At 47.5% G+C, this 13,785-nt stretch overlaps 1 protein-coding gene across 11 annotated transcripts in view; it reads right to left on the bottom strand.

The window, feature by feature from the left end:
• Positions 1-2,280: 2,280 nt before the first annotated feature.
• The window catches only part of rerea (arginine-glutamic acid dipeptide (RE) repeats a), a 346,416-nt gene continuing 334,911 nt past the window's right edge, over positions 2,281-13,785 (bottom strand). For 8 of the 11 annotated variants that reach the window (XM_071373178.1, XM_071373177.1, XM_071373179.1 and 5 more), the window contains 3 exons: positions 9,169-9,339; positions 6,547-6,715; positions 2,281-5,799 (listed from right to left, as the gene is read on the bottom strand). In XM_071373178.1, the coding sequence (XP_071229279.1) occupies positions 5,766-5,799; positions 6,547-6,715; positions 9,169-9,339 (374 nt within the window). In that variant the 3' untranslated portion in view covers positions 2,281-5,765. Of the gene's footprint in view, positions 5,800-6,220; positions 6,287-6,546; positions 6,716-9,168; positions 9,340-13,785 lie in introns of all 11 variants that reach the window. The other 3 variants (XR_011671486.1, XM_071373182.1, XM_071373183.1) reach the window with 3 other exon arrangements.

Genomic DNA, 13,785 nt, shown 5'->3' with positions numbered 1-13,785 from the left:
GCCATGTTCTTCGGCGCCATCTTTGAGACTGCAAATTTTCCGTATTGACGGACCTTCATGCCTTGAAGTAATGATGGACTGTCATTTCTCTTTGCTTATTTGAGCTGTTCTTGCCATAATATGAACTTGGTCTTTTACCAAATAGGGCTATCTTCTGCATACCACCCCTACCTTGTCACAACAAAACTGATTGGCTCAGATGCATTAAGAAGGAAAAAAACAAGGCACACCTGTTAATTTAAATGCATTCCAGGTGACTACCTCATGAAGCTGGTTGTGAGAATGCCAAGAGTGTGCAAAGCTGTCATCAAGGCAAAGTGTGGCTACTTTGAAGAATCTCAAATACAAAATATATTTTGTTATTTAACACTTTTTTGGTTACTACATGATTCCATAGTTTTGATGTCTTCATTTTTATTCTACAATGTAGAAAATTGTCCAAAATAAATTAAAACCCTTGAATGAGGAGGTGTTCTAAGACTTTTGACCGGTTGTGTAAATATTGCGAGACAGGCATGTTTAGATGACAAACAGGAAATTAGTATCATGGCCAGTACTCATAAAGCATCTCATAGTGCTGATCTAGGACCAGTTTCAACTTTCAGATCATGATAAAGAAAAAACTTGTCATTATATTATACTTCTGTTCTCATGTCACTTGAACCTGTCAAACATGCATAATCTGAAATTACATGGCATTTGAACCTGTCAAATATGCATAATCTGAAATGACATGTCACCTGAACCTGTCAAACATGCATAATCTGAAATTACATGTCACCTGAACCTGTCAAACATGCATAATCTGAAGTGACATTTCCGTGCCTCTGTAATCTCCTTCTCCACCAGGATCCTTGACAACAAAGCACTTTAAGAATAGATGCCCAGCCGCAGGGCAGCCTGTCAGACCTACCCGCTGTAGGACAGAACTAGAGATAACCTCCAACTCAACGAGCTAACAGTATATAGCCACTAGCCTCCACGCTGCCACACAGTGTGGCAGTCAGCAGGCTGCTGGGGCGTGAGGAAGGAGGGAGAGAAAATACTGAGGATGAGGCTCTGTATCAACATCTTTTAGACAAGACAGACAACAGCATCCTTTCACATTGCTATTCATACCAATACTGTTTTCAGAACATATTTCTCTCTCTCTGTGTGTGTGTGTGTGTGTGTGTGTGTGTGTGTGTGTGTGTGTGTGTGTGTGTGTGTGTGTGTGTGTGTGTGTGTGTGTGTGTGTGCGTGTGTGTGCGCGCCCCCATGCCAGAGGGGTACACCACCAGATTATGGTGAGAAAGTGATTTGGGTTGACATTTTGTCACAGTCGTTCCATCGAAGAGGAGATTCAATAATTTATTCAACCAGCCAGCAGGGCTGCCACTCTTGAGCTCTCTCTGTTGTTTCCTTGTGTGTCTTGTGGGTAGGTGAGCCACTGAGCTAAACAACAGGCATCACCTCCTGACCAAGCAGCAGTTCTCACATGATCATGACAGCCTCGGGAGTAGAGGGATTTTAAGGAACAGGGCATCATTTCTAGCCTAGTGAATCCAGATTAAACGCTACTTCCATTTTTTTTCCTAAATAATAATCAACATAATTTTTAGTCTGGATTCACCAGGCTACATTATCTCCGGAGTAACATTCAGTTTGGATTCACCAAGCTACATTATCTCCGGAGTAACATTCAGTGTGGATTCACCAGGCTACATTATCTCTGGAGTAACATTCAGTTTGGATTCACCAAGCTACATTATCTCCGGAGTAACATTCAGTTTGGATTCACCAAGCTACATTATCTCCGGAGTAACATTCAGTGTGGATTCACCAGGCTACATTATCTCTGGAGTAACATTCAGTTTGGATTTACCAGGCTACATGATCTCCGGAGTAACATTCAGTTTGGATTCACCAGGCTACATTATCTCCGGAGTAACATTCAGTCTGGATTCACCAGAATACATTATCTCCGGAGTAACATTCAGTGTGGATTCACCAGGCTACATTATCTCCGGAGTAACATTCAGTTTTGATTCACCAGGCTACATTATCTCCGGAGTAACATTCTGTCTGGATTCACCAGGCTACATTATCTCTGGAGGAGCAGTAGAGGAATGTCTTCTTCTCAAAATGACAGCAGTCGTCGTTGAAGTGCGCCGCCACAGATTGCATTTTTAGTGTACATGTTGTGTCCACTAATGACGATAACATTTCCCAGCATGCACTACCAACAGCTACTGTTTTGAATAATGTAAATAGTGTCTAAATGAAAACCAATAAGATGTCTTGAGGTGTAACTTAGTCGTTTATTTTAATTCCACACATTTTTCAAAAAAATTACAAAATACTCAAATGGAGAGAGAACACAGGACTCACTTTTTCTTATTATTTCTACTTTTTGTTTACATTGTCATGTCATCATCCCCATGGTGACTACTAATATATACAATATGCTTCAAGATACCAGTTATATATATAAATCTTAGCCGGTCAGAATGTGTAGACATTCTGCTATTGCTGCTTGGAAATGAGAAGATAAACCATTGACAACACCTAACATCCAAGGGTTTGGAGGAGAGGAGAACACTAAAAGGCAGGAAGAAGAGGGTGGTGTCAGATGGAAGAGGAGGGTGGTGTCAGAAAGAGGAGGGTGGTGGTGTCAGAAAGAGGGTGGTGGTGTCAGATGGAAGAGGGTGGTGGTGTCAGAAAGAGGAGAAGGGTGGTGTCAGATAGAGGAGAAGGGTGGTGTCAGATAGAGGAGAAGGGTGGTGTCAGATAGAGGAGAAGGGTGGTGTCAGATAGAGGAGAAGGGTGGTGTCAGATAGGAGAAGGGTGGTGTCAGATAGAGGAGAAGGGTGGTGTCAGATAGAGGAGAAGGGTGGTGTCAGATATAGGAGTAGGGTGGTGTCAGATAGGAGAAGGGTGGTGTCAGAAAGAGGGGGTGGTGTCAGAAAGAGGAGGAGGGTGGTGTCAGAAAGAGGAGGGTGGTGTCAGAAAGAGGAGAAGGGTGGTGGTGTCAGAAAGAGGAGGGTGGTGTCAGAAAGAGGAGGGTGGTGTCTGAAAGAGGAGGAGGCAGCAGATTAAGAGGAGTACATGAGATGAGTGAATGTGCATTGAACAGACAAACAGAGCACATGGACGGACCAGAGAGGAGTAGAAGGAACTCGACCATAGGCTAACATAGGATAGGTGAGAGCTAACAGCCAGTAGACTGGTATGACAGTCAGGTGAACTGAACAGAACAGTCAATGGCATGGCGTACAGTACACTCAACACCCCCGGCATTGAAGGGGAGGCCAGGAGAAGCTGTGCAGGATGAGGGGACGGCTGACCAGCCAGCAGGGGAGAACAGCGACAGCCTGGAGGCAATAGGACCACCGACATCACACCTCCACTTCCTAGAATCTGGACCCAGTACTGGACCCACGTCCTCCCATGTAGCTAGGCCTGTTAGATAGAATCTGGACCCACGTCCTCCCATGTAGCTAGGCCTGTTAGATAGAATCTGGACCCACGTCCTCCCATGTAGCTAGGCCTGTTAGATAGAATCTGGACCCAGTACTGGACCCACGTCCTCCCATGTAGCTAGGCCTGTTAGATAGAATCTGGACCCAGTACTGGACCCACGTCCTCCCATGTAGCTAGGCCTGTTAGATAGAATCTGGACCCAGTACTGGACCAACGTCCTCCCATGTAGCTAGGCCTGTTAGATAGAATCTGGACCCACGTCCTCCCATGTAGCTAGGCCTGTTAGATAGAATCTGGACCCAGTACTGGACCCACGTCCTCCCATGTAGCTAGGCCTGTTAGATAGAATCTGAACCCAGTACTGGACCCACGTCCTCCCATGTAGCTAGGCCTGTTAGATAGAATCTGGACCCACGTCCTCCCATGTAGCTAGGCCTGTTAGATAGAATCTGGACCCAGTACTGGACCCACGTCCTCCCATGTAGCTAGGCCTGTTAGATAGAATCTGGACCCAGTACTGGACCCACGTCCTCCCATGTAGCTAGGGCTGTTAGATAGAATCTGGACCCCGTCCTCCCATGTAGCTAGGCCTGTTAGATAGAATCTGGACCCACGTCCTCCCATGTAGCTAGGCCTGTTAGTCACAGTGAATATGGCAGCACAGCACACAGTATATCAGGATCCCCTCATGGAGGAGAACCACTAGCCTGGTACCCTAGGAGTTGTCAAGACGGCACAAATATACCAGGCTAGAGAAGTCTTGCTGTAGCAGCCACACTTGGACAAATAGAGGAGTGAGGAAACCAGGGTTATCACCACCACCGTCACCAGTTCCCTCTAGCACCCTTGTTCAAGTCCACTCACCCACAGTCAGATCAGAACACGTTGGCGCCTCAGTGTAGCTTGAAGACACGAAGACAATTTTAAAACATTGTATAAGAAAATTGTAAAACAGGTTTTAAAAATCTGCCTATAAACTTTTAAATGTTTCTTGATTACGTTGACTCCATAGTCGAGTGTCAAAATCAATTAAAAGCACTGAGAAATTCTATCTAGTCTTCCACATAGAGTAGTAACCTAACATCCATAGAGTAATAACGGAGGGATTCTATCTAGTCTTCCTTGGAGTGCAATAGATGATGTCTGCATCAGGGTACACTACAGGGCAGGACAGGGCAGGACAGGGCAGGACAGGACAGGGCAGGGCAGGACAGGGCAGGACAGCAGGGCAGGGCAGGACAGGGCAGGACAGGACAGGACAGGGCAGGACAGAGCAGGGCAGGGCAGGACAGGGCAGGACAGGACAGGACAGGGCAGGACAGGGCAGGGCAGGGCAGGGCAGGACAGGGCAGGACAGGGCAGGACAGGGCAGGGCAGGGCAGGACAGGGCAGGGCAGGGGGATATGCTGATCCATAGATGACTCGGTGACTCTGAGATATAGTCAGTCCTCTTCAAGGGTCTCAAATCATTAACTCAACGCAGTAAGTTCAGGCATTCTGTCTGACAATATGGTGCTTGTCAAGAGGTGTATAATGAAAGGAGGTGGATGGGACAGTCTTGTGTACGTGAGAGTCTGGGACTACACGGCTCTCTGAGGTACCCCCACACCACAGGACAGGAACCATCGTTGTACCCTTTGGCTGTTCTAGTAATGCTATGTTGCCCCCTCCCCCGTTAAAACAAGGCATAATGTTCAGAACACAATAACATATTGGAGGTTTATAAATGACTTGGTTCAGAGACCACACCTAGTAACAATTATAATAATAATAATTATATGTATATATATATACTATTTACAGACTCAAAAAAATGCCATGCTGCAGCTTTTCGTTCAAATTATGAAAACCTCCAATAATGTATTAAAATAACAATAGCACTTAGTTTTTGAATCTTTCCGTGGATATAATGTCTGGAACTCTCTTTTCCGGTCTTGTTTCCTTTCCGTCGACTAGCACAGTGAACGTGTGCTACCTACAAACACGTTGTGGAAGCTTTAGAGGAGTTTTCATGCAGGAAAGTCACAATCAGTCTTGAAGTCGGTGCCACTACTAGAAGGCTGTAGTTACACCAAACAACGTCTCTCAATGTACTTAACAAAAAAGAAAAAACAGACAGGGAAGAAAAACAGACAACAGAAAAATCCTCCTCCTCTTTTTTTCTCTTCAGTTTTTTTGTTGTTCTTCGTAACGGGAAATGTTTTGGGAGGAGCGGAGGTCGAGTTCCTCTGACTGACCGACTGCTCTGTAACTACTTCCTGTTCCTGTGTCCTAGGCAACTTCCTGCGTCCCCATTTGGTCGGTTACAGTTGCTTGTCGCTTTCCTTCTTCAGCCGGCTAAAACACAAAGGAACAAACACACGTCAGCATCGCCACGGTGACATATAGAAATATATCAGAATGTTCCGGCATCACTACCAAGATTTATACACACACTGGTATTGTATTACAAGTTGGTCACAAGCTGGAGGAATCTGGAACAAAGCTGCAGAAATCCTTGAACAAGCGTGCATTTAAACAATTTTAGAATTCACCACATCAGTAAAATTGCAAAGAAACGTAATATGTTAAATTTGGATAATGGTCTGTATAATTTGTCCAATGCGAAACTTAAAATGTTAATACAGACTTGCTCCACAACCCCATATACAACAGTGACTACATTCAGTCTCTCTCTCTCTATATATATAGACCCTATAGGCTCACACTCTGAAAATGCAAAGTGCAGAGTAACTTCTTAAGGTAAAACATCACTTGCCATCAGGTTTTTCTGTAAAAGGAGTCCATTTCTGGAACTCGAGATCACTTGAATCGTCTGCATGATCTTACAGAAATCACACAAATGAAAATCTTTTTAAATTAGCAACAGGAATTTATAACCACAGAAGAACCATTTTATATTATGTTGAATATTTGTTCTGTAAATCTAATTTAATGTAATTATTATTATTTTTAAAGTCCATCTAAGACTGCTGCTGTCTAGAGTAGTCTTTACCTCCTGTCAGTGTGTAGTGAATGTGTTGAAATGTGAACGTGTATGTTGAAGTGTTTGTGTAAATGGTTAAGTGGGTGTGTCTCTCTGACCTGTAATAGTCCTCTTGTCCAGGAAGTGGGCCACCGTGCATGTGGTGATGTCCATGCAGCCACTGCTGTTCCATAGCTAGCCGCTGCAGCTCTGCAGACTGGGCATGCATGGCCTGGAGCTGGTGGGCTGCGGACATCTGGGGAGGAAGGTCCCGGGCGTACGGAGTACCTGGAGACAGAAACGCAACAGGATCAGGCCATGGGATTGACTGCCAATAGAGATGCCACTGGTGGATAAATCCCATGTCACACTATAGAGTCGACCCAGACTAAACGGCTCTGACTCGGATACACCACATTACCAAAAGTATGTGGACACCTGCTCATCGAACATCTCATTCCAAAATCATGGTCATTAATATGGAGTTGGTCCCCCCTTTTGTTGCTATAACAGCCTCCACTCTTCTGGGAAGGCTTTCCACTAGATGTTGGAACATTGCTGCTATAACAGCCTCCACTCTTCTGGGAAGGCTTTCCACTAAATGTTGGAACATTGCTGCTATAACAGCCTCCACTCTTCTGGGAAGGTTTTCCACTAGATGTTGGAACATTGCTGCTATAACAGCCTCCACTCTTCTGGGAAGGCTTTCCACTAGATGTTGGAACATTGCTGCTATAACAGCCTCCACTCTTCTGGGAAGGCTTTCCACTAGATGTTGGAACATTGCTGCGGGGACTTGCTTCCATTCAGCCACGAGAGCATCAGTGAGGTCTGGTGTTGGAGCGTGATCCATCACTCCAGAGAAGGCGTTTCTTAGACCACTTCATGAAGCTCCCGACAAAACAGTTCTTGTGCTGACGTTGCTTCCAGAGGCAGTTTGGAACTCGGTAGTGAGTGTTGCAACCGACAGACAGACTATTTTTTTTACGCACTACACGCTTCAGCAGTCCCCGGTCCCGTTCGGTGAGCTTGTGTGGTCTACCACTTCGCGGCTGAACCGTTGTTGCTCCTAGACGTTTCCACTTCACAATAACAGCATTTACAGTTGACCGGGGCAACTCAAGCATGGCAGAAATTTGACAAACTGACTTGTTGGAAAGGTGGCATCCTATGACGGTGCCACGTTGAAAGTCACTGAGCTCTTCAGTAAGGCCGTTATACTGCCAATGTTTGTCTATGGAGATTGCATGGCTGTGTGTTCGATTTTATACGCCTGTCAGCAACAGGTGTGACTGAAAGAGTTTGAAGGGGTGTCCACATACTTTTATAGACATAATGTATTTTCTTTTGACATGGTCCTTTTCAGCCCTATTCTAACAACTATGATTTGTATGTGAAGCCAGCTCAGTACGGCTCGGCTCAGTACTGCTCGGCACTGCTCAGTACGGCTCGGCTCAGTACTGCTCGGCACTGCTCAGTACGGCTCGGCTCAGTACGGCTCGGCTCAGTACTGCTCAGTACTGCTCGGCACTGCTCAGTACGGCTCGGCTCAGTACGGCTCGGCTCAGTACTGCTCGGCTCGGCTCAGTACTGCTCGGCTCGGCTCAGTACGGCTCGGCTCAGTACTGCTCGGCACTGCTCAGTACGGCTCGGCTCAATACGGCTCGGCTCAGTACGGCTCGGCACTGCTCAGTACGGCTCGGCTCAGTACGGCTCGGCTCGGCTCGGCTCAGTACGGCTCGGCTCAGTACTGCTCGGCTCAGTACGGCTCGGCTCAGTACGGCACGGCTCAGTACGGCTCGGCTCAGTACGGCTCGGCACTGCTCAGTACTGCTCGGCTCAGTACGGCTCGGCTCAGTACGGCTCGGCTCAGTACGGCTCGGCACTGCTCAGTACGGCTCGGCTCAGTACTGCTCGGCACTGCTCAGTACGCCTCGGCTCAGTACGGCTCGGCTCAGTACTGCTCGGCACTGCTCAGTACGGCTCGGCTCAGTACTGCTCGGCTCAGTACGGCTCGGCTCAGTACGGCTCGGCTCAGTACGGCTCGGCACTGCTGAGTACAGCTCGGCTCGGCTCAGTACAGCTCGGCTCAGTACGGCTCGGCTCAGTACGGCTCGGCTCAGTACGGCTCGGCTCAGTACTGCTCGGCTCAGTACTGCTCGGCACGGCTCAGTACTGCTCGGCACTGCTCAGTACTGCTCGGCACTGCTCAGTACTGCTCGGCACTGCTCAGTACGGCTCGGCTCACTACAGCTCGGCTCAGTACAGCTCGGCTCGGCTCACTACAGCTCGGCTCAGTACTGCTCGGCTCGGCTCAGTACGGCTCGGCTCAGTACGGCTCGGCTCAGTACTGCTCGGCACTGCTCAGTACTGCTCGGCACTGCTCAGTACTGCTCGGCACTGCTCAGTACTGCTCGGCACGGTACTGCTCGGCACGGTACTGCTCGGCGCGGTACTGCTCGGCACGGTACTGCTCGGCACTGCTCAGCACTGCTCAGTACTGCTCGGCTCGGCTCAGTACAGCTTGGCACGGTACTGCTCGGCACGGTACTGCTCGGCACTGCTCAGTACTGCTCGGCTCGGCTCAGTACAGCTTGGCACGGTACTGCTCGGCACGGTACTGCTCGGCACTGCTCAGTACTGCTCAGCTCGGCTCAGTACAGCTTGGCACGGTACTGCTCGGCTAGGCTCAGTGCGGTGAAAATAAGATCTGACATTGAGATGCTCCAGATTGTTCTTACCGAAGACGGGGTGTCGCAGCATCTCGTGTTCGTGTGGGTTCTGTCCCAGGAGGGGGTTGGGGATTGCGCCGGGCGGGTAAGGAAAGCGGGCGAGATGCGGGCCTCCTGCCAGGGGGTCTACGAGGGGGTGCCCCCCCGAACCTGGAGGGCACACAAGACATTCACCACCGCCTGCACAGAGTCAGAACACCACATGGTCAGGGTACACTTATACATACAGTTTATCATGATACATCCTAATAAACTGAAATACAGTACATACAGTTTATCATGATACAATACAGTCACTACATGACACAGCAGTAACCTGACACCCAGATCGCAGTAACCTGACACCCAGATAGTAGCAGTAACCTGACACCCAGATAGTAGCAGTAACCTGACACCCAGATAGTAGCAGTAACCTGACACCCAGATAGTAGTAGTAACCTGACACCCAGATAGTAGTAGTAACCTGACACTCAGATAGTAGTAGTAACCTGACACCCAGATAGTAGTAACCTGACACCCAGATAGTAGTAACCTGACACCCAGATAGTAGCAGTAACCTGACACCCAGATAGTAGTAGTAACCTGACACCCAGATAGTAGCAGTAACCTGACACCCAGATCGCAGTAACCTGACACCCAGATAGTAGCAGTAACCTGACACCCAGATAGTAGCAGTAACCTGACACCCAGATAGTAGCAGTAACCTGACACCCAGATAGTAGCAGTAACCTGACACCCAGATAGTAGCAGTAACCTGACACCCAGATAGTAGTAGTAACCTGACACCCAGATAGTAGCAGTAACCTGACACCCAGATAGTAGTAGTAACCTGACACCCAGAGAGTAGTAGTAACCTGACACCCAGATAGTAGCAGTAACCTGACACCCAGATAGTAGTAGTAACCTGACACCCAGATAGTAGTAGTAACCTGACACCCAGATAGCAGCAGTAACCTGACACCCAGATAGCAGCAGTAACCTGACACCCAGATAGCAGCAGTAACCTGACACCCAGATAGTAGTAACCTGACACCCAGATAGTAGCAGTAACCTGACACCCAGATAGTAGTAGTAACCTGACACCCAGATAGTAGCAGTAACCTGACACCCAGATAGTAGTAACCTGACACCCAGATAGTAGCAGTAACCTGACACCCAGATAGTAGCAGTAACCTGACACCCAGATAGTAGCAGTAACCTGACACCCAGATAGTAGCAGTAACCTGACACTCAGATAGTAGCAGTAACCTGACACCCAGATAGTAGTAGTAACCTGACACCCAGATAGTAGTAGTAACCTGACACCCAGATAGCAGCAGTAACCTGACACCCAGATAGTAGTAACCTGACACTCAGATAGTAGTAGTAACCTGACACCCAGATAGTAGTAGTAACCTGACACCCAGATAGTAGTAGTAACCTGACACCCAGATAGTAGTAGTAACCTGACACCCAGATAGTAGCAGTAACCTGACACCCAGATAGTAGTAGTAACCTGACACCCAGATAGTAGCAGTAACCTGACACCCAGATAGTAGCAGTAACCTGACACCCAGATAGTAGTAGTAACCTGACACCCAGATAGTAGCAGTAACCTGACACCCAGATAGTAGCAGTAACCTGACACCCAGATAGTAGTAGTAACCTGACACCCAGATAGTAGCAGTAACCTGACACCCAGATAGTAGCAGTAACCTGACACCCAGATAGTAGTAGTAACCTGACACCCAGATAGTAGCAGTAACCTGACACCCAGATAGTAGCAGTAACCTGACACCCAGATAGTAGCAGTAACCTGACACCCAGATAGTAGTAACCTGACACCCAGATAGTAGTAACCTGACACCCAGATAGTAGCAGTAACCTGACACCCAGATAGTAGCAGTAACCTGACACCCAGATAGTAGTAGTAACCTGACACTCAGATAGTAGCAGTAACCTGACACCCAGATAGTAGTAGTAACCTGACACCCAGATAGTAGCAGTAACCTGACACCCAGATAGCAGCAGTAACCTGACACCCAGATAGTAGTAACCTGACACTCAGATAGTAGTAGTAACCTGACACCCAGATAGTAGTAACCTGACACCCAGATAGTAGTAGTAACCTGACACTCAGATAGTAGCAGTAACCTGACACCCAGATAGTAGTAGTAACCTGACACCCAGATAGCAGTAACCTGACACCCAGATAGTAGCAGTAACCTGACACCCAGATAGTAGCAGTAACCTGACACCCAGATAGTAGCAGTAACCTGACACCCAGATAGTAGTAACCTGACACCCAGATAGTAGCAGTAACCTGACACCCAGATAGTAGCAGTAACCTGACACCCAGATAGTAGCAGTAACCTGACACCCAGATAGTAGCAGTAACCTGACACCCAGATAGTAGCAGTAACCTGACACCCAGATAGTAGCAGTAACCTGACACCCAGATAGTAGCAGTAACCTGACACCCAGATAGTAGCAGTAACCTGACACCCAGATAGTAGCAGTAACCTGACACCCAGATAGTAGCAGTAACCTGACACCCAGATAGTAGTAACCTGACACCCAGATAGTAGCAGTAACCTGACACCCAGATAGTAGCAGTAACCTGACACCTAGATAGTAGTAACCTGACACCCAGATAGCAGTAACCTGACACCCAGATAGTAGCAGTAACCTGACACCTAGATAGTAGTAACCTGACACCCAGATAGCAGTAACCTGACACCCAGATAGTAGCAGTAACCTGACACCCAGATAGCAGTAACCTGACACCCAGATAGTAGCAGTAACCTGACACCCAGATAGTAGTAACCTGACACCCAGATAGTAGTAGTAACCTGACACCCAGATAGTAGCAGTAACCTGACACCCAGATAGTAGCAGTAACCTGACACCCAGATAGTAGCAGTAACCTGACACCCAGATAGTAGCAGTAACCTGACACCCAGATAGTAGTAACCTGACACCCAGATAGCAGTAACCTGACACCCAGATAGTAGCAGTAACCTGACACCCAGATAGTAGTAACCTGACACCTAGATAGTAGTAACCTGACACCCAGATAGTAGCAGTAACCTGACACCTAGATAGTAGTAACCTGACACCTAGATAGTAGTAACCTGACACCTAGATAGTAGCAGTAACCTGACACCCAGATAGTAGCAGTAACCTGACACCCAGATAGTAGCAGTAACCTGACACCCAGATAGTAGCAGTAACCTGACACCCAGATAGTAGCAGTAACCTGACACCTCAGATAGTAGCAGTAACCTGACACCCAGATAGTAGCAGTAACCTGACACCCAGATAGTAGCAGTAACCTGACACCCAGATAGTAGCAGTAACCTGACACCCAGATAGTAGCAGTAACCTGACACCCAGATAGTAGCAGTAACCTGACACCCAGATAGTAGCAGTAACCTGACACCCAGATAGTAGCAGTAACCTGACACCCAGATAGTAGCAGTAACCTGACACCCAGATAGTAGCAGTAACCTGACACCCAGATAGTAGCAGTAACCTGACACCCAGATAGTAGCAGTAACCTGACACCCAGATAGTAGCAGTAACCTGACACCCAGATAGTAGCAGTAACCTGACACCCAGATAGTAGCAGTAACCTGACACCCAGATAGTAGCAGTAACCTGACACCCAGATAGTAGCAGTAACCTGACACCCAGATAGTAGCAGTAACCTGACACCCAGATAGTAGCAGTAACCTGACACCCAGATAGTAGCAGTAACCTGACACCCAGATAGTAGCAGTAACCTGACACCCAGATAGTAGCAGTAACCTGACACCCAGATAGTAGCAGTAACCTGACACCCAGATAGTAGCAGTAACCTGACACCCAGATAGTAGCAGTAACCTGACACCCAGATAGTAGCAGTAACCTGACACCCAGATAGTAGCAGTAACCTGACACCCAGATAGTAGCAGTAACCTGACACCCAGATAGTAGCAGTAACCTGACACCCAGATAGTAGTAGTAACCTGACACCCAGATAGTAGCAGTAACCTGACACCCAGATAGTAGTAGTAACCTGACACCCAGATAGTAGCAGTAACCTGACACCCAGATAGTAGCAGTAACCTGACACCCAGATAGTAGTAGTAACCTGACACCCAGATAGTAGTAGTAACCTGACACCCAGATAGTAGCAGTAACCTGACACCCAGATAGTAGCAGTAACCTGACACCCAGATAGTAGCAGTAACCTGACACCCAGATAGTATCAGTAACCTGACACCCAGATAGTAGTAGTAACCTGACACCCAGATAGTAGTAACTATCCAGTCTCTGAATGTCCTTGAGTGACCCGGACAGAACCTGGACTTGAACCCGGTCAAACATCTCTGGAGAGACCTGAAATTAGCTCCCCATCCACCCTGACAGAGCTTGAGAGGATCTGCAGAGAAGAATGGGAGAAACTCCCCAAATACAGGTGTGCCAAGCTTGTAGCGTCATACCCAAGAAGACTTGAGGCTGTAATCGCTGCTTCAACAAAGTACTGAATAAAGGGTCTGAATATGTCATTAAAAAAATGATCCAAAATCCATTTTAGAATAAGGCTGTAACGTAACAAAATGTGGAGAAATTGAAGGGGCCTGAATACTTTCCGAATGCACT

Source organism: Salvelinus alpinus, chromosome 28, assembly GCF_045679555.1.
Source record: "Salvelinus alpinus chromosome 28, SLU_Salpinus.1, whole genome shotgun sequence".
In the NCBI taxonomy this organism is placed as follows: Eukaryota; Metazoa; Chordata; class Actinopteri; order Salmoniformes; family Salmonidae; genus Salvelinus; species Salvelinus alpinus.
Note: the sequence above shows the minus strand (reverse complement) of the source record. Positions and strands in the feature narration are given on the sequence as shown.